The following is a 21,375-nucleotide window of genomic DNA, read 5'->3' on the forward strand; positions in this document are numbered from 1 at the left end:
CGGGGCGGGCGGCGGGGGCCTGGCGCGGGCCGCGCGGCTGCGGGGTGCCGCGGGGCTCCGCGGCTGCGGGCCCAGCTCTGCGCGCCGCGTTGTGCGGAGCGGTTCCCGTACCACCGCTCGGCACACGGCACGCGGCTCGCATCGCCGTCGCAGGGAGCCTGCGTGCAAGCTTTTGTGTTTTCGTACGTAAAATTAACGATTAACCTGATTGAGAAGCTGGTTCTGCTATAAACTACAGCATATGTTGGAATACTTCTCAAGGCACGCTTCATGTGATGTCCGGGGACATACCGCATGGTTTAATGTCATTTTTCATTTGTTTGTTTGATTTCTAACAGACCTGATGCAATCTTCTCAKGTACTTTCATCATTCATGAAAACTGAGTCATTGCTTTTGTAGTGCTGATTTCTTTGGAAGTTTTGATATACCTTCAAGCAGTGTTTGTCATGAAGAAGCAATTCTTAACATAATATAAAACCCTAATCTTTGATTCCCAGTCCTCTACACTTAMCAAGTCAGATAACAAGCCATGAAAATAATCATAGATCTGTGATTGCCATTCAACTGGAAAGAGAAGAGGATGCAGTTGAGGTTTCCTGATATCTCTTTTCAGAATTATTTCTGAGCTTTATCTGATGATAATTTAATGTAATATTCTTAAACAGCCACAAGAGCAGGATCCATTACAAGTTACCCTGCACTTTATAGCAAGAACAGGCACGTCATTCTTGACTTTCAAGTTTACACCATAAACATCACGTTTAAGTTCATCTGTGGCTCTGGTCCTAAATGTCTTAGTCCATTTTCAAGTTCCCATGTGTCTTTTTTTCCTCCCAAACCGTTTATATAAAGTACTTAATGTGTCTGGGACTGTATGGATTCGTAATATCAATAAGAAAAGAAGAAAAATGTTTCTGAAAAAAATTCAGGAAATCCATTTATTTCTTTGAATAGTTCAAAACTACATTTATGAATTTCAAAAACTGCTAAAGACCTCTGTCCCATGTAACTGAATTCATGGTTTGAATTCCAGCAGCAAAGAAGGCCATCTTGTTTTACCGTGTTAAAGATTAAGGTAACTAGAGAGAAGGCTGAGGTAGCAGTTGGTATTTTTTTGCATTCTGTAATCCTGATATCCTCATCTCTTGCTGCACTGACTAGGTTATTTTTGCTACTTCCTGCCAAAAATGCATTTTCATTTCACTATTGCATCCGAATACAGTATGTATAAAATAAGCATCAGTTTATGAATTAAGATGACATGACTTTCCTCAAGAAAAGAGCAATAAAATAGCTTGGGTGGTTACACTAGTCAATCACATCAGATTGAGGTGTAGCACTTTGTCACGTTGGCCAAGTTATGTTATTGTTCTTAGGAAATTTACTTTTACCTCAATTCACTTTTGTGATTAGGATCTGCACTAGTATCTCATGTTACCAGAATTTTTTCAAATTATTTTATAATTCTCTTCATGCTTCTCATCATACCCTGCTCTTGTGGTATATTTATTCCAAATGAATCCATTTGTGATGGCTGCAGTTTTACTTAAAATACTGGTTTTCAGACAAATGTTGTCCTCCTCCCTCCCTTTTAAAACTTGCTTTCTTCAGTGTAAATATGATAAACTCACTGTAATTGGAACCATAATGTTTTTAAAAGTCACTTTTCCCACATCGAGTTAGTGCTTGTTTATCCTCATTTCCAAATATTTAAACAACACAGTATTTGAATTTTTTTACAAAAAGCTGTTTAAGAGCCTGCGTGCTCCTAAAGACCCCAATAGAGAGCTGCTGAGCCTGAACAATTTCTTAAAATAAAACATTTCTGCCTTTGCAGTTGAAATGTGTTTTCATTCTAATGGCAGACAGGTAGCGGCTTCACTGTATTTCTTAAATATCAGTCAGACAGTCTGTAAATACAATGTATCATGTAATTTTTGAAAAGTTGGAAGAAATTCCTGGGCCACTGCACATGTAATGCATATTACAGGAACTTCCATTCTTTGAAATTACTCAAATATGTACTAAGAGGTATATTAACTGAAATTAAGTAAGGGAGAACTTATTTATGATACATTTATAGACTATAACTAAAGGGACAAAGATCAATATGTTTGTGATGTAAAATAATAACAACCTTGCTGGTTTTAATGTGTTTCATAACCAAAACTGTATGCTTGCTGAAGCATACATTATTTAACATTCYGTATTTTGTGAATTACTCTGTTGTAAACTATGCAATTATAGTTTTCCATAGTCTTCAAATGGATAAAATCAAGTTTGGGGTCAGTATAGTTTTTATATTCTTATTCTAACATTTGAATCTTGAAGATATACATAGAAGAATAAAACACACTATTTATCACCCTACAGTTCTCCGTCAGTTTGTTGCTGCTGTTTTGAATCTACAAGCTGAAAAATTGGAAGACTTTAGATTTGTTTGAATTGTAAATAAAAGGATCTTTTACACTCTTGGAAGATGGCTGATATTCAGAACTGTGATTTGAAATCTTTGAGTCCACTTCAGCTGTTTGAAAAAGTAACTGAACAAGGAGAAAAAGTCAGAGCACTGAAAGCAGGAAAAGCACCAAAGGTATATTCATTTCATGTGTCAAACTCTTTAATTTCTAGGTTTAGGTTGTCTTTAAGAGCACTGAATAATATAGTTGGTCAGAGATCTCTTTTATATTACATTAAGAAAAAAATCTTTGTTTAAAAGCATTTGTCCATTGTGTCTACTGTGGATGTATCTAGAGCAAGGTGGTTCTTAACAAGAGCAACTGTTACTCCTGAAGTAAGAACAGAGTTGTATGCTAAAAATTTGTTTCAGACAATTRCCATGCTATGTGAAGTGATCCAAGCTATTTGGTTTTCAAATGAAGTTTGTATTATATTCTGTCATGTTTGTACATTCTTACTTAATATCTCTTTCTACATACATTATCATACACACAGGCAAATACGCCTTCCTGTAACTGTGTTAACAACCCCTGCTGGGTCTCCCTTAAGTAATTTAGTAATTTGCCATTAATTCCTTTAGTTTCAATTCCCTATTCTGTCATCAGTATGTTGGCAAAGAGAGCTCAGTTTTAATATGGGTTGGTATGGGTGTGGAATGCCTGTGGGAATGAGCCTTTAAAACTGGCAGTCAAATAAAACTGATCATGTTTATGGCTTGTGTGATATGTTACAATAGCCCTTTATTAGAAAGATCATAACAGTTAAAGTTGTTCTTGTTCTTCTTGTTCTTGTTTTTCTGCATGTCTACCAATGAATTATAATAAGTAAGTCACTTTAAGGTGAGCCTCTGCAAGAACATTTTTAATCAAGTAAATTAGGTAACAATTTATATTATATCTAAATACCTTAGAAATTTATACTTAAGATTGATTATTATACCTCTTAAAATCAAGTAGGTATTTTTTTCCCCCTCAGGCACAAATGGAAAGGTGAGGCAGAGAGATTTTAAGTATTTTGCCAATGGTAACACTCTAAATTCTAACGGTTAAGAAACTATTTTTGTTTTCTGTTGGGCATTGTTACTGCAAACATGTAYGTAAAGGCTTAACTTAGAGCTTATAAATAAGTAATAGCATGGATGCTGTCTATTTTAAGTRTATTAAGTCAGCTGCTTTTTTTCCTTTCTTCAGGATGAAATTGATGCAGCAGTGAGGATGCTGCTATCATTAAAATTGTCATATAAAACAACAACAGGACAAGATTATCAGGCAGGGTTGCCTCCAAGAGATCTTGTATCAATAAACAATGGTACAACTAAAGAAGAGGACGAGGACTTTGTGGACCCCTGGACTGTGCAAACATCAAATGCTAAAGGCGTGGACTATGACAAACTCATAGGTATAACTTTATTCACTGCTATTAAAGAATTTATGTAAAGTGATTCTGATGACCACAAAAATAGCAAAAGATTGTAACAAATTCAAAACCATAGTCACGGAATAGATAACTTTTAATTTATGTCAAATCTTAGCATTCGCATGTCTGAAGAATGATCTCCAGAGGTCCCTTCCAACCTTACCAATTCTATGATTCTATGATACAGAATGTGGGAAAAGGGACAGGCCACTTGGGAGGAATATAGGAATGTTGTCAGAGTGCGCAGTAATGCGATGAGGAAGGCTAAGGCCCATTTGGAATTAAATCTGGCGAAAGATGTCAAGGACAATAAGAAGGGCTTCTTCAAATACATCAGTAGCAAAAGGAGGACTAGGAAAAATGTGGGCCTGCTGCTGAATGGGGTAGGGGGCCCTGGTGACAAGTGATACAGAGAAGGCAGGGTTACTGAATGCTTTCCAGTCTTTACGGCTACAGCCAGCTCTTGGGAATCCTAGACCCTGGAGACGAGAGAAAGTCTAGAGAAAGGTGGGGGAGGATTGGATTAGAGAGCATTTAGGCAAACTTAACATCCACAAATCCATGGGCCCCAATGGGATGTGCCCACGAGTGCTGAGGGAGTGGTGGATGTTATTGCTAGGGCCACTCTCCATCATCTTCGAAAGGTCGTTGAGAACAGGAGAGGTGCCTGAGAACTGGGAAAAAGTCAGTGTCAATCCAGTCTTCAGAAAGGGCGAGAAGGAGGACCCAGGAAACTACAGGCTGGTCAGCCTCGCCTCCATCCCTGGAAAGGTGATGGAACAGCCCATCCTGGATGTCATCTCCAAGCACGTGGAGGAAAAGAAGGTGATCAGGAGTAGTCAGCCTGGATTCACCAAGGGGAAACCATGCTTAACCAATCTGACAGCCTTCTATGATGAAACGACTGGCTGGATAGATGAGGGGAGAACAGTGAATGTTGTCTACCTTGACTTCAGCAAGGCTTTTGACACTGTTTCTCATGACATCCTCATAGATAAGCTCAGCAGGCTAGATGAGTRGAGAGTGAGGTGGATTGAGAACTGGCTGAATGGCAGAGCTCAAAGGCTTGTGATCAGTGGTACAGAGTCTAGTTGGAGGCCTGTAGCTAGCGGTGTCCTCCAGCAAYCAGTACTGGGTCCAGTTTTGTTCAACTTACTCATCAGTGACCTGGATGAAGGGCCAGAATGCCTCTTCAGCAGTTTTGCTGATGATACCAAACTGGGAGGAGTGGYTGATACACCCGAAGGCTGTGCTGCCATTCAGAGAGATCGGGACAGACTGGAGAATTGGGTGGAGAGGAACGTTATGAAGTTTAGAAAAGGCAAGTGCAGAGTCCTGCACCTAGGGAGAAATAACCTCATGCACCAATACAGGTTGGGGGCTCACTTGCTGGAAAACAGCTCTGCAGAGAAGGAGCTGGGAGTGCTGGTGGACAGCAAGTTAGCCATGAGCCATCAATGTGCTCTTGTAGCCAAGAAAGCGATCAATATCCTGGGGTGCACTTCCAGCAAGTCAAGGGAGGTAATCTTCCYCCTCTACTCAGCCGTGGTGAGGCCACATCTGGAGTAATGTGTCCAGTTCTGGGCTCCTCAGTACAAGAGAGACATAGAGCTCCTGGAGAGAGTCTAGCATAGAGCTAGGAAGATGATTAGGGGCCTGGAGCATCTCTCTTACAAGGAAAGACTGAGAGAGCTGGGCATATTTAGCCTGGAGAAGAGAAGACTGAGAAGGGATCATATCAATGTCTGTAAATATCTTAAGGGAAGGTGTCAAGAGGATGGGACCAGAACTGTTCTCAGTGGCGCCCAGCGACAGGACAAGAGGCAATGGGCACAAACTGGAAGTTCCATCTGAATATGAAAAAAACTTTTTGACTGTGAGGGTGACAGAGCACTGAAACAGGTTGCCCAGAGAGGTTATGAGGTCTCCTTTTCTGAAGATATTCAAATCCTGCCTGGATGTTATCCTGTGCAACATGCACTAGGTGACACTGCTTGAGCAAGGGGGGTGGACTAGATGATCTCCAGAGGTCTCTTCCAGCCTCAACCATTCTGTGATTCTCTGTGTGACTGTTACTTGTGTAAGAGGCATGGGGAGGGTTTGGGGTTTTCTTGGGAAGTCTTCTAATGCTTGTAGAAAGGTGTGAAGTATAGAATACTTTGTTGACGCAATCTCCAGGTCTTTTTGAGAATGACTGGTATGACTTTACTGTAAATAAGTTACGTAAAACCAGTGTCTTTTTTACAATGATAGGTGGTGTGTGAGTGTGTGTGTATACTTACTGCCTTTTGACCCACCTTCAAATGGTGGATTAGACTGAAGGGGTTTTCCATGCTTACACTGATAGCAAAGTCATGAATTTGGTAGATGAGTCATTTAGCTTGTTCTAAATGGTGTGTTTTTCAAAGAATGGTAGCTACTCCAGGAAGTGAAGCTGTTACTGTTTGCTATTGATAAACTTCCTCCTCCTCCTYTAAAAAAAATATTAAAATATTTTATATATCTGACAGCTCTTACAATAAAGGAAACCACCAATCCATCTATTTATTAGCAGTACGAAAGAAAGGTGCCATTGTGTTTGTGTACATGCAAACTTAAAAGAATGAAAATGCTAAAAGCAAGGGTTTTAATTGAAAGGGRCATTCTTCTTAATTCGTTGTCCTGGGTGTGCCCTTATTTATGCATCAAAACAGCCTGTAAATATTGTGGGAAGAAACGTTATGTCAGTAAAGTACTAGAGATGAGCATCCCTGGAGGATGTAGGCTTTTTGACTTGAGCATGAGCAACGAAAARATGAATGAGTGAGAATGTGTTAGAATGCTGATATTTACCAGTGAGCTGAATAGTGCAAGTGACACAGAATCACAGGCTAGTTAAGGTTGGAAGGACCTCTGGAGATCAGCTAGCCCAACCCTCCTGCTCAAAGCAAAGTCATCTCAGGACCTTGTCCAGTTGGGTTTTGAGTATCTCCAAGGATGGAGACTCCACAACTTCTCTGGGCAACCTKTTGCAGTGTTCAAAAACTCACAATACAAAGTTTTTTTTTTCTTATGTTTGAATTTAATTTCCTGTGTTTCAATTTGTATCCCTCCCCTCTYGTCCTTTCACTGGCCGTGACTGAGGATAGCCTGCCCCTGTCTTCGTAACTTCCCCTCCCCCAACAGGCATTTATACATGTTGATAAGATCACCTCTGAACCTTTTCTTCTCCAGGCTGAACAATCCCAGCTCTCTCAGCCTCTCCTCATATTACACATGCTTCTGTCCCTTAATCATTTTTGTGACCCTTTGATGGACTTGCTCCAGTATGTCCATGTCCTTCTTGTACTGGGGACCCGAAAACTGGACCCAGCACTCCAGATGTGGTTTCACCAGTGCTGAGTAGAGGGGAAGAATCACTTCCCTTGATCTGCTGATAACACTCTTCCTAATGCAGCCCAACAGGCTGTTGGCCTTATTTGCTGCAAGGGCGAATTTCTGAGTAACATTCAACTCCTTATCCACTAGGATCGCCAGGTCCTACTATGCAAAGTTTTTTTGCAGACAGTTGTCACCAAGTGTTATTCCTGCCCAGGTGCAAGACTTTGCATTTCCTTTTGTTGAACTTTGAGATTGCTCTCTGCCTATTTCTCCAGCTGACTGAGATGCCTTTGAATAGCAGAACAAGCATCTGGTGCACCAACCACTACTCCCAATCTCGTATCATCTGCAAGTTTGCTGGAAGGGCACTGTGTTTCATTGTGCAGATCATTAATGAAGATATTAAATAGTGTTTGCCCCAGTATTGACTTCTGAGGTATGCCACTAATGACTGGCCTTCAGTTGGACTTTGTGTCACTGATCACAACCCCTTGAGCCCAGCAATTCAAGAAGTTCTTAGTCCACCTCACTGTCAATTTATCTAGTCTGTACTTCAGCAGTTTGTCTATGAGGATGTTACAGGAGACAGTGTGAAAGCCTTTCCAAAGATGAGATAGACAATATCCACTGCATTCTTCTCAGGCACTGAGCTAGTCACCTTGTTGTAGATGGCTGTTGGGTTGGCCAGACATGATTTCCCCTTCATAAATCTATGCTAACTACTCAGCCACTCTCATCTTTAATATGTTTGGAAACAGTTTCCARGATTGTTTGCTCAGTCACCTTCCTGGGGATCATGGTGAAGTTGGCCAGCCTGTAGTTCCCTGGATCCTTCTTCTTCCCCTGCCTGAAGATCAGAAAGCCATTTGCTTTCTCCCAGTCCTCAGGAACCTCTCCTGGTCTCCCTGACCTTTCTAAGATTATCGAGAGTGACTTGGTCAGTAAAGTTACTGTGTAACTAAAGCTACTGGTTATTAGTTTTCCTTATTCAAATATAACAGGGCAGTGGTGAAAGAGGAAAAGCACACAGTAAATTTTCAGCAACGCAGCCATGCTTTTGAAAACAGCAGAGCAAGCTGTTCAGCTTTCAGGACATCTTATCTTAAGGACAGCAAACTAAAAGCTGTCTTTTGGTAAAAGCTAAAAARCTATAGATTAAAAGCACACTAAAGAATATTTTTAAAGCTTGTGAGGCAGAATGTGTCCCTTTTAGCAGCTGTCTAGGAAGGTAGAGTCTCTCTGGATAGAGAGACTGAAAAGTGTTGAACTTTACCAGTTTATTAAGTTTCAAGCATAACATATCCAATATCTATAAAAAAGAGTACCTGTTCAAATCTATAAAAGGACTTCTTATATCACTAACTGTCTATATCTTCACTTGAACTGCATTTGTAACTGTTAGAATTAATATTAACATACTGTAAATATGTGTGGTACGACTGGCCTGTATTGCACGTTTTTACAAACCAGCATTATCTTTTAAAATAAAAATCTGAAAGCTTTAGCTGTCAGTATTAAAAGAGGAATAGTAGACCCTTTCAGGAGGAAGTGGGGATAAGAGGAATTAGGTAGGGAAAAATTATTTAGTTTTAATGAGAAAGAAGAGCATAGAGAAAGAAGAGGTACTCTGTGAATGTTTAATAAGGTTATTCAGGCATTTCCAGAAAAGTGTTCAATATGACAGAGAGGTTTTGGCCACTTTTTTTGACATTGTACAAACATTTACAGGGTGACTAGCCCCAATTAGTCTGGAGGATTTTCACGGTTTCTATTTCTGTATGATTAGCCTCTTACCAGTTGTTAGTATTCTGCTGAATCAAACATTTTTTATGTTCATTTGGTCTCTAGTAGTATTCATTCAGATTATAATTACTTTGACGTTTGGTAATGCATTTTGTTTGCTAGGAAGAAATTAATTTGGTAATTAAGGTCTGCTCCGGACAAGCAGATATAATAACTCTCCCAAAACATATGAGTTAAATTGGTATTTGCTGAATCATGAACCAGTGTTTTTCTTTTTTAGTGGCATTTGTTTTAATCAGTCAGTGAATGGCCTCAGTGCTTCCTTTGCATGATTTCTTGCACTCACCTAGAGTGAATGAACAATTGCAAACAAGAACTTGTGCCTGTTGAATAATGGTGAATGATAGACCTATTTTCTCTTCCCATTTAATAATGAATTTGTATATAGTTAGAAAACTTGAATTTAGTACAAAGTCCAGTAGTAATGCAAGGGCATAACCAGGTTATTCTAGAAGAAAATAAATTAGATGTGGAGAGTCTAGAAGAGCAGAAACACCTCGAAACTGATGGTCATACTGGATATATTTCCATTCCTCTCTCATGTCAAGATTGAGTCTTTCCTTCAGTGAGGGTTCTGAATTTATTTGTGAAAGGCTGCTCAGCGAGTAGTCCATGTAACAAAATACACCATCAAACTGGAACATGCATCTCAGCCAGAAAACAGGAGAGGAGCTCAGAGTGTCTAAATATTTGGCTTTTCAAGTTGTCCTAGTGTACTCAATATTCCTTGTTGTCCCTGTAGCTAGTTATTTTGCATTGTAAAATGAGTTGTGTTCCCAAGGCAGTACATCGGGTGAACAACACGGGTGAACAGCTCTGTCTCCAACTGGAGTCAATCTAGCTGTGTTATCTAGTGATGCCAGGATGTAACATTAGGAAATCTAAACCTACCTGCTCTCATAGGAAGTTGTAGTCTTTAGAAGAACATTTGGTTAGTTACCATACTCTGTAGGAAGGCTTTTAATATTTTGTTGCTTTTGATTAAAAAAAAAAAAAAGAATTAAAAGATGGGAATATGCATAAGGAGGGAGTTAAAAATAAACCTGATTCTATGTGGGACATTCAAAGTAATTACACTTGTGTTTTCCACAGGGTGAAAGTACAGTAGTCATACAAGTCAAATAGCTTGCTAGCTGCATAATGAATGGGTCTAAGTTGATTTCTCTGTCTCTGGTTTCCTTAGGAAACTGTTACAATATTTGGGATTTGTCAAGTGTCGTCTCTATGTTCCAGTGGAATGAATATTTCCTGTTACAGCTAATGCAAACTTAATTGCTTCTGCTATATGGACGTATGTCTTATAAGTGGGGAATTTGCCAACATTGTCTATTTTTWAAAAAATACTCGAAATAGACAGATCTAGGTATAACCTACATATAAAAGAATTTTTACTTCCAGAATCTCTGTTTTACTCCTTTGAATACCTTGGAAGTTGCAATAATAAATACTGCAAGTTGTTCTAACTCTGCATAGAACAGAATAGTAGCAAAGAGCAGATTCTTGTCTAGATTTTAGACATGGCATATTGAGCTGCTTAGAAAAGTCCCCAAGAACTGGGATTGGAGTATAACAAGTTCTACTGAAGAAAGATTTCCCCAGTTTGGTTTTATCTGCAACAGGAAAAAATATTACCTTTTCAATCTGCCAAAACTTTTCCTACGTGAAATGACTGCACCTAAATGCCTGGAAAATGCTATCATATTGATCAGCTGATTTTCTAAACCACCAAGCATTAAATCCTACTTCATTGCAATTAAAAGTATTATGCATTACCTTTTGAAGCCTCTTGAGGGGAGTGGTGTCCATAATCATGTAAACATAAAAGAGTGCCGTTTGCATAAGAATATTTGGGGTTGAAGATGAAAGCAATATGACCTGAGAGCCGAAAGCTTGGGCATCAAGAAAGAAGCATTCAGAGCCTTGCATACGTTTTAATCCTGTTGTTTCCAGAGGCCACCAAGTTACTGCCCTAAATATGTTTCTTTGGCATGCTTTTGTTCTGCATAAAGAATATTCTTGCTTTAGGGAAGCTGTGGCTATAATCATCAGTCATGGATGGTGCAACACTGCCTGCTGTGAATGTGCTGGGTTTGCTAACATAAGCAAAATTAGTATCAGGGACTGCTGCTGGGACTYCAGGCAACAATCAGGAAAATCTAACCATTTTGTATTTTACTTGAGACTTGAAGAAGGAGTTGTCTCTTTTTATCTAGGCTGTATTGGTGTGTTCTTGGTAAATACAAGATTTGGTAGTAGCTATGCATTTTTTTACTTTTTTTTAAACATTCTTAACATTTTATTATTGCAGTTCGGTTTGGCAGCAGTAAAATTGACACAGATCTGATTAATCGAATAGAAAGAGCTATTGGGCAAAAACCACATCGCTTCCTACGGAGAGGAATTTTTTTTTCCCATAGGTGAGTTTTACTTTTTTTAAAACTTAAAGGTCAGATCAGATGGAATTTCTGTGAGCGCTATCAAGAGAAACCTATCCCCAGCAAATCCATGGGTTTTTTTACATCCAGGTAAACCAACCATATAATTTGAAATGAGTAAAAGTACATCAGGTTTACACTGTCAACATTTGGAATGCTTTGTTATTTTTCAGTATATGTGCCAGTTTCTGGTATGTCCTCATTAATCCCCCAAAGAAGAAAGATGTGCAGGGAATTTTTGCTTTCTATGGGTTCCAATTTGACTCAGTATGTTAKCAGCCAGATGGAGGAACTGGCCTAGCAGAGAACCCCAGGGTTCATATGGAGTCACTGATGATTTCAGCAAGGGTCCACATGGCCTGAGATTCTGGTCTATACCTGTTTGGTTACATAAAAAAGACTCATGGAATAACATTAAGCACCAGCCTTCCAGTCTTCTACACAGTCTAGCACACATGGGTTTTTGGCCCATGGCAGCCAGCACTTTTCAAACCAATGCCTGGGTGAGATTCAGGACAAAACCCCTTCCAGAGACTATTCCCAATAGATTGGTCAGCCATGGCATCCTCTTTGGGTAGGGAAAAACTTCAGCTGCAGGGGTACAAACTAAGCCATCCTCCTTCCCCATAGGAAGAGGAAATTATTCCTAGCTCTGTTTTATTAGGCTTTAGAAATTACTATCAAATTAAGTAATTTTAAAAGTTGCAATTTTTGTATTTTAATTATTTTTTTCTTTGCTCTTTTGCATATGTTAACTGTACCTGGGTGTGTTTGTTAGATACTGTATTTTATTTATTCGGTTTTAAACACACTCAAACTTCAAATGGAAGCTTTTTGCTATAGATATTTCTTCTTAAGTTCTGTAAGAAATGCATCATGGTTTTCTCTGCTTTTTCTTTAGAGATATGGACCAAGTCCTTCATGCCTATGAAAATAAGAAGTCCTTTTACCTTTATACTGGCAGAGGCCCTTCCTCTCAGGCAATGCATGTTGGTCATCTTATCCCGTTTATATTCACAAAGTAAGTTATTTCAATCATTTATATTAATCAAAACATGTTTTTCCTAGGGAAATATTGAATATTGTTGTAGAACTATTAAAATCATACATTGTAATGGGTTCTATTTATTTCAGGTGAATATTAAGTATATGAAAAACTTTATGCARTCATAACTGTTCACATAAGCACAAGTAACTGCATATGGTACAAAGATAAGAAAAGCAGACCTCTTTATATCTTTTTGTTTAAATGTATGAAAATATTTTAGCTGCATGACCTTATATCTTCATTTTAACTTATTCCGAGATAAAATCTTTCTGCTTTTATTAGGTGGCTGCAAGAAGTATTTGATGTTCCCTTAGTTATACAGTTAACTGATGATGAGAAATACCTTTGGAAGGACCTGACAACTGAGAAGGCATATGAATATGCTATAGAGAATGCAAAAGACATTATTGCATGTGGTTTTGACATCAATAAAACCTTTATCTTTTCTGATTTAGACTACTTGGGGTAAGTATAAGATTTCTTTAGAGCATCGTGATCAAGAAATTTTCGCTTGAGCTTTGACAGACAGCAGTGTTTAGATAAATGTATCTAGAGTTGAAAGCTTCAAGACAAGTTGTATAACATTTAAAATAGAAACTTACTATTTTTTTTGCTGTCTACATGTTTTATATATGTTCTYCTGGCATTCTTCTGTATAATACATGAACAAGGAATTGTGTATAATACTCAAGCTTAAATTTAAAAAAATAATTTAAACCCCTGAAGTGTAAGAATTTCTGAACCACCAAGAAACCTCCAGATTGTTTTATTTAAGATGGTATCAARACCTTTGCAATTTGTTTACACTTTATCTGCATTATGTTACTTATTGGAAAAGATATTTCAGCAACTTGTTATGGTCAATTAGTTTAATAATACAGCATGAAAGATTATTATTGGAACTTTCAGCAAAGTTTGAAGACGATTTAAAAAAAAAAATGCTATTGGAGTTGCCTTATCAGGAGGAGGAAGTTACATGGCAGAACCCAGAACTGAAACTCTGGGCTTTGCTCTTTCATACAGGGGGGATGAGCTTCCTTGGATGCTTAGGATGAGAGAATACATGTTTTAGAATACATCTGTATAACGTATAGCTCCCGAATGTGGGGCCTGCAAGGCATTTCCTCCTTTCACTCCCCTGACTTTTCCTGACTCAGGAAAGTTGCTTCAGGTTTTCAGCAGAAGTAAAAGAAAGAAGTTGCTGAACAGTTTCAGATTTGGAAATSCTGCTGCTGTGTCTGGTAAGAAATATGGGACCAGGGAACTTAGCCCACAGAAAATAAGAACATGAAAAATCTGAGTTACTATCCCTTTGGTGAAGTGTCCCTTACGGGATGCACATAAGGGATATCAAGCAGCACACCAGTCAGGATGCCTGAGTTCACAGAAAAGCATAGAGACAAGGCATTTTTGCATCATTTACAAATGAAAACATTTCTGTTTTCAGATAATTAATTGTGAAAAAAAATTTGTTTGCAATAAATGTTATTGGAAAAAAAGGAGTATATTAAACTTGTTTGTAAATAGTCATTGATTATCATCTAAATGTGCCACAAAAGACCAAAATGGTGCCTTCAGAGATTTAATCCTGCAGGGTTTGTGGCCCTCTCTCTTATGGAATGAAAGTTTCTGTCTATATGCTTTTTTGTTCTTGACTCCTCTTTTTATTTTTCCACTTCCTTTCTCACAGGACAAGTGCCGGATTCTACAAAAACATCGTCAAAGTTCAGAAGCATGTTACATTTAACCAAGTGAAAGGAATCTTTGGCTTTACAGACAGTGATTGCATTGGTAGGAAATATTATGGATTTCTAGAAATGATGCCTGTTTTCTCTTTCTATGGAGCGATTTAAGGAATTAGTAAACAGATTAGTATCTTCCACTCATGTAACAAACAAAAAAAGCAAGATCCCTATTTCTAAGCTGATTCCGAAAGGATACTGTTGTGGTGCCTTCACTGTGGAAAACATTTAAGAGTGAAAGATCCAATATGAGAGCTACTTTCTGGCCTTAGCAAAAGTGAAGTACAAAGCAGAGAAGCTGAAGTGTCCAAGATAGAAAATAATTATTTTTTGTAACTGTTACTGAAATAGTCAGTAATATTTCCAAGAATTTTTTATTACAAAATTATGTAGAAGCTTTTCTCCAGAAAAAAATCTATTAATATGCACATACCCACACGTGACAAAAATAGAGGTGCTCAAGAGCCTGGTTATCAAGGTGCTGGGTAACCCTGTCTTTCCCTTACTTCACTGCAATTGAAGGCTTCTATCACACTGGCCACAGAAAGACTCTTGTCTCTCACAAGACTCTCTTGTGTCAGAGATGTCATTAAAACCTTGGAATTSCTGAGTGGCAGCATCATTCTCTGGCCAGTAGGTGGGCCAGCAGTGGCTTTTCAGCATCCACTGTTACCAAGGAACTGATTCTTACCAGTGTTCTATTAAATGTTGGTGTTATGGTGACGGCTTCTTTCCATATTTGGAAAAATTACTGTTACCATTCAGATCTGAGAAGGTTTTGATCAGGGAATCAGCCTGGTCACTCTACAATTAAGCATTGTATAAAAAAGATYGTTAGACACATCTGAGGTGCTTTTTCATTACAATAATATGCATATAGCAATGGCTCTAAGATCTTAGAGTGAAACTTGCCCAATAGGTAGATTTGTAATCATTCTCTCACAAAGGAAAAAAAATGAGCAGTTCATTAGAGCGATGATAAAGTCAAGTATATTTCTGAGAATTGTAGATATTCTGAGAGGAGAGATGAGGCAGGTACATTTCCATGTACAGAGCATGTGCTGATGAACTTTTTCCTGAACTTCTGCCATCACAGCCTGTCATCTTACATCAGTTCTATGTTAGTTGAAAGTACGTTTTGATGTTGAAAGTATGTTATGATCACAGAAGGTAAAGGTGAAGATTTTTTCTCAAATAAGGGAAAACTGCATGATAAAGACAGGAGTTGGTCTTCAACTTAGCATCTGAATGATTCACTTGTGTATTATATATCTTTTTATCATTGCATATTTTGACTTTCTCAGCTTTTTCAAATGTGTTATTTTCTAGGAAAGATCAGCTTCCCTGCTATTCAAGCTGCTCCATCTTTCAGTTCATCATTTCCACAGATCTTCAATGGCAAGGAGAACATTCAGTGTCTTATTCCGTGTGCTATTGACCAGGTTAAAAATAGTATTACTTAATTTGATTTTTCATGTATTTATTTTTGTAGTATACCCTTCAAAATTCATGGTACTATRTCAAAACTTCTATAAAACATTCCTCCGAACACCTTTCTTGAGAAGAAGTTAGACGAGATAAAAGAGTGTTGTGCTGTGTCCTGACAAAGATGAAAGCTTTCATAGCCTCCCAATCATGGATTCATAATTACTCATTCTTGCCAGTCTTGGATCTGTCTTGATCTCAGCCTGGTTCACAATGCACTGGCATCTATGAAAGCAAAGACTGTGAAATCTTCAATTATGCAAAAAGCATACTGACATGAGGATAGAAAGAAACTTCTGGCCATTTCTATGGTAACCAGAACAAGAAGTAATGGACTTAACTTGCAACACAAGATGTTCACATTAGGGAAGAACCTTTTGCCACTAAAAATAACGAAGCACTGGAGTAGTTTGCCAAAAACCTGCAGAACCTTAATAATTCAGATCTATAGAAAGAGGATAGACCAACATCTACTACAAATGACAGTAGTAGTATCATTACTGTAGATAAATATTGCTTCTAGGAATCAAATTCTGCACCCTCTGGATTTTTACTTGTTTTAGTTACAGGGACAGTCACTGGAATGTAATGTAATTATATTCATCAGCCATTGCTTTATGCAGTAAAACTCTTGCAGTTGGTTTAAGTCAGGTCAGCAGCACAGCACTGCCAGCTTGATCATTGATTTAGTTTAGATTCTGTGATGGTTGTTAAATACGGTTAGACTGTATCCGTGTCCAGACTATTAAGCATAGTTTTCACATCTATTTGAATATATCTGTTAACTGAGGGAATGGGAATGTGTAGTAAAAATACAGAAATAAAAAGAGATTAGGGATTTTTTGTTCATTTTGTTCCTCAAGATGATTTGGCTGCCTGAGGGGATTGGGAATAGGCTATGGAACATTTTTATTTTCTTGAGGCCACTTGTTAAGGCATGAACTAATGCCTAACAGTTAGTACTAATCAGCTTTCATGTTCTTGTGCTTTCATGTTTTTCAACTTTATTTTGTCCTTTTATTAATGGTTGTTCTAGGATCCTTATTTTAGAATGACCCGAGACGTAGCACCTAGAATTGGACTTCCTAAACCAGCCTTACTGCACTCAGTCTTCTTTCCAGCCTTGCAAGGAGCACAGACAAAAATGAGTGCTAGTGACCCAAACTCCTCCATCTTCCTCACTGATTCTCCCAAACAGATCAAGACCAAGGTAAGAACCTGTGCAACTTGTGGGCACAAAGCTTTATAATGAAGAGAAATGATGTTCCTCATGATTACAATGATGACTTTTTCCTGTTTTATTTAAACATGTTGGCATCCTTTTTCCCATTCATTTCATTGCCAAGCTCCTTCAGCAACTGACAAAGTTAGACAAATAATGTAGCTAGACATTAGCTAGCATAATCTACAAAACATCCTGTTTGTTCATCTGATATCTGCGGAGATTCTTGTTCTAAAAAAAACATCTGTGTTGCCATCATTTTGAAATTTGACAGTCCATGATAAAAATCAAATAAACAGCTCTTTCTCTCAACTGCCTCTCCATGCTAGGAGCACAAAATGTTAAATAGTGGTAGTTGCAACACTTTTCAAACTTTCCCTGCTGCTTGGAGATTTGCTGGTGACATGCACTCCTTACTCCAATTCCCATATAAATATTATGTTGAACCTCATGTGAATTTTACAAGGAGTATCCTATCTGGGTATATTCATAGTGCCCCTTTTAGTTCCAAGGAAAATCCCTCTCATCCAGTGTCAGATGACTTGAGTTAGGCAAAAGCTCATCTGTGTCACAGCAGTTTAAAACCAATCAAACCAAAAAGAAGTCATTAGATGGAAAAGGATTTATAGACAAAAGAGCCAGACCTGAAGTTACTATCAATCGAAACAAGAAAAGTTATCTATTTTGTTTCTGCTGGGTAATCTTGGATTAATTCTCTGATGATTTACAAACATTTATATTGGTCAAATTCTTCTGCAGTTGTTTCATAATGATTCGTTATCTGATGTAGAAACTAGTTAGAGTAAGCAGTACTCTTTTGAAAAAATAGAATTCCTCATGGCTTGGATGGAATTCTTACCATTTATTTATTGCGTTGCAGTGAAACATTTGTTTTTTWAAAAAACAAAGCCTATAATTTCAGAATAGAGGATACTCACTTAGTGGTAGTATTGGTAGTATTTTTCACTTTTTCCTGGCAATCATCTAATATTCTTTAAAGAGATATGAGATATTTTATGATCAATTATTAAGTCCAAATTCTACTATCCTTGAGTGGGYTGGAAGAATAATAATAGAGGAAAAATCTAGCCATTTGAAATATAAAAACTCTCCAAAGGAAATCCTGAACACAATGTAAACTATTGAGTAATGGAGGACAAACTGACATTTGTTTCAGCTTAGGAATCACATCACAAGAGCTAGCTATGAAAATATTTCTTGAGTGAAAGACAAAGTGTTTGTTGTGKCCAGGAAAACAAAAGTCAGAGAAGGAATGGTGACTTCTCATCATAGCTAAAGGTTAAAATCAGAGCACCACTTTTGTACAAGAAGAACTATCATTTGCAGCCTTTTTCAGATCACTAATATATTGAAAACTAATGAGATTCAAAACTTGCAGGTAATAGAAAAGGAAAAATTAGTCACTATGGGAAAAGATTGAGAAGCATTAAGTTATCTATATTAATTCAGAGACGAGATCAGTGCATCACTGATCACTGAAACAATCAATGAGTAGGGGCCAGTGAAAGTAAGAAATGAATGCAAGAATAATATGGAACACTTTTTTTATGAAATAATAATATGCCTTCAGCCAGCATATTGTAGTTAGTCCCTCTCACCTTAGTAAAAAGATAAAATATAGAGATTAGAGACATGGGAAAAAAAATAGACTGGCAAGACATGGGAATCTAGTAAGGAGATATGTGAGGGAAAGTGCAAAAATAATATATAAAAAATTAATTTTACAGATCCTGAAGCAGCTATTCGGACTGTCCTACAATATAAGAATAGATGAAATGTGACAGATGGCAGTTTATTTTCTTAAGATACTCATCACTGCATAATTACGGTATGCAACTCATTTCCACAAGACATCTGTAACATAGTGGTTAGAAAAACTCCAAAAAAGCAACACTGATACAGATAATAAGAATATTCAAGAATGGTAAATATGAAACAAACAATTCCTAGGTACCAGAACCAATAAAATCTTACTTCATGTGCATATGTTTCTTTTGGCTGTTGATGATACCTGAAAAAAGGTACAAGATCCAAATGAAAGCTCTCTTTGTCATTGGGGAAGGCTTTTCTTCCTCATTCTTGCTATTTTCTTTAAACTTGTAGGAAGTTTGGCATCCCTTGAGAATGCTAACCGTGTCATTTTTTWAAAAATAGGCCAGTGGCTTCTAAATTGCTATGAATGGGATACGCAGATAAGCTGTATTTACCAGTGCAATTTGTCTGCCTGAAGGAAGCTATGCTTAAAAAGAGGGGGAAAAAGTCAGCATGTATTTCATATTTAGACTGAGCAATTGGGCCTTTGTCTAAGGATAGCCATCATAGCCAGGGTTTTGTAATCTTTAACCTTGCTTTCTTGTGTTTTCTCACAGAAAAAAGAGGAAACTGAATTCTCTCTAGAATTTCTTCAAAAATTCTCCATTCCTCCTCCATCTCTTTCAAAGTTAATTTCTTGATGAGTTATGCGTATTTTTTCTTATAGAAAGTACATTTGTTGTAAGCACACAGTCTCCCCGACAAGCAACAGCTTCTTAAACTTTCTTGACAAATCTTGTTTGCATTTATTTTGCTTTCTGCTTCCTTTTCACCTGGTTATGTGATCTGTGGAATGTGTGTGCGTGGTCATTTTTCTGTGCTAGCTTCTAATGACCTTCCTGCTTCAGTCCTGAGAGGTTCTGTGTTAATTTGTCCCACTCATCTTTCAACTAGTCCTTCAGCTAGACTTCAGAGGGTTGTGATACACCTCTTCTTTCAATGTAGTCATCTGCACTTTTATAGAAATTATATCATCAAATCTTTATGTTGTTTCAGATTAACAAGCATGCCTTCTCAGGAGGTAGAGATACTATTGAAGAGCACAGGAAGTACGGGGGTAACTGTGATGTTGATGTTTCTTTCATGTATCTGACCTTCTTTCTGGAAGATGATGACAGGCTTGAACAACTGAAGCAGGTAAGTAGCCAACTTAAAGATAGTACTATTCATTCCTTGCTGGGAGGACAAAGCTGTAACGAAAACCTCCTATGAAGCTTCTTCAGGAAAATAATTATGTTGCTCTTCTTCCCCTCTTCATCCTTTATAAGGTTCACTGTATGTGGTTGTTGCAATGTTTTGCTTTCTTACAGGTTATTTGGTCTCTACGTTTTTTTGAAAACAGAAAAAAATAATTTCTCGAGTATTTTCATAAAAATCCCTAACACTGTGTAGGACAACCTCTCTCCTACTTTTCACATGGTTGAACTTTGTTGAGATTCATGTTGCTGTTGTATAATAAACCCTGCCTGTGCCTAATGTGCAAAGTACCTAAATACTTTGCAGCTACAAAAGCTAATGTCAAAAACTTGTTGTTTTTTTTGATCTTTTCTTCACAAGAAAGGTAATAACAATGAGGAACTGATTCACTGAGCCCAAATAAAAGCTGCTTAATATGACTAGTATTTTCCTTAAAACCATCTGGCAGGCTTCTGTTCCTGGCAGCAGTAGCAAGAGCTTTCACTGCCTTCGGATATATGATCATCATCAACACTAGGGAATATCTATTCTGTGGAAGATGGTATCTGTAGCTAATAGTACCCATGTCACATTGGTTTGTCAGCTTTCTCCTGGTGGGAACAGCAGTAAGAAAGGCAAGAGCTATGGATTCTTCTCTAACCCTTTCACCTTTCCCATGCAAGGGCAGGTTAGGTAGCTACTAATCCCCTTGCAAATTCTTACAAATTTCTTATGTATCTGGAGCACAATCGAGGTACTAAGCAGTTTTCCATTACTCTCCAACCATTACAGCAGTATTAGTGTAACTGCTGCAGAGCAGTATTAGTGTAACTCTGCTGCAGGGAACACAAAACCTAGACCACGGTCCTCAGCTTGCCGCAATGCTGCCTCTGAGCCAGATTAGAAAACATGAAGTCACAGCTTATACTGTAATTAGTAGAACTGCTTCAGTTACAGTACCACAGGGAGAAGCTTTTGGAGGTGGATATTCAGACATAGCGACATCAGCTCGTATTCAAAAATAAATCCACTAAAATTAATTAAAACAATTCAGTTTGTTGTTGTTAAGGTGTGTGACTATCAGCAACAGTTATGCCTTGAATTGGTATTACCAATGGCTTGATGATAAGAGAAAGTAATATTGTCATGTTCACGGTCATTTCAAACTGTAGTTGAACTGCCTTAGCTGGGGCTGAGCACAGTCTTCTGTTTAGCCTGTGTTTGCTGCTAAAGTGTTTTCAGTAGTAGAGCAATTGAACGGATTGCCAAGAGTGAACATAACTCCTAGTGTCAACAAAGATTATCAGTGTCTTTGCTATAAAAAAGGATACTTTAATCATATCTAACCTCATAACCAAACTCAGTGAGATAAAAATATGAGAATTATTACCTCC

The 21,375-nt window shown here is 37.9% G+C and overlaps 2 protein-coding genes across 2 annotated transcripts in view; one reads left to right on the top strand and one right to left on the bottom strand.

Annotated features, from left to right (window-relative positions):
* SLC25A47 (solute carrier family 25 member 47) overlaps window positions 1-21,375 on the bottom strand; it is a 209,402-nt gene that overhangs the window by 171,305 nt on the left and 16,722 nt on the right. The gene's annotated exons all lie outside the window — the stretch shown is intronic.
* The window catches only part of WARS1 (tryptophanyl-tRNA synthetase 1), a 19,912-nt gene continuing 914 nt past the window's right edge, over window positions 2,378-21,375 (top strand). The window contains exons 1-9 of the mRNA XM_085317441.1: window positions 2,378-2,594; window positions 3,652-3,859; window positions 11,349-11,457; window positions 12,377-12,496; window positions 12,806-12,988; window positions 14,214-14,314; window positions 15,595-15,707; window positions 16,787-16,960; window positions 19,802-19,942. Of these exons, the coding sequence (XP_085173567.1) occupies window positions 2,481-2,594; window positions 3,652-3,859; window positions 11,349-11,457; window positions 12,377-12,496; window positions 12,806-12,988; window positions 14,214-14,314; window positions 15,595-15,707; window positions 16,787-16,960; window positions 19,802-19,942 (1,263 nt within the window). The 5' untranslated portion in view covers window positions 2,378-2,480. The remainder of the gene's footprint in view (window positions 2,595-3,651; window positions 3,860-11,348; window positions 11,458-12,376; window positions 12,497-12,805; window positions 12,989-14,213; window positions 14,315-15,594; window positions 15,708-16,786; window positions 16,961-19,801; window positions 19,943-21,375) is intronic.

Source organism: Rhea americana, unplaced genomic scaffold (genome assembly GCF_003343005.1).
Source record: "Rhea americana isolate MKP2758 unplaced genomic scaffold, rheAme1 scaffold_5, whole genome shotgun sequence".
NCBI lineage: Eukaryota > Metazoa > Chordata > Aves > Rheiformes > Rheidae > Rhea > Rhea americana.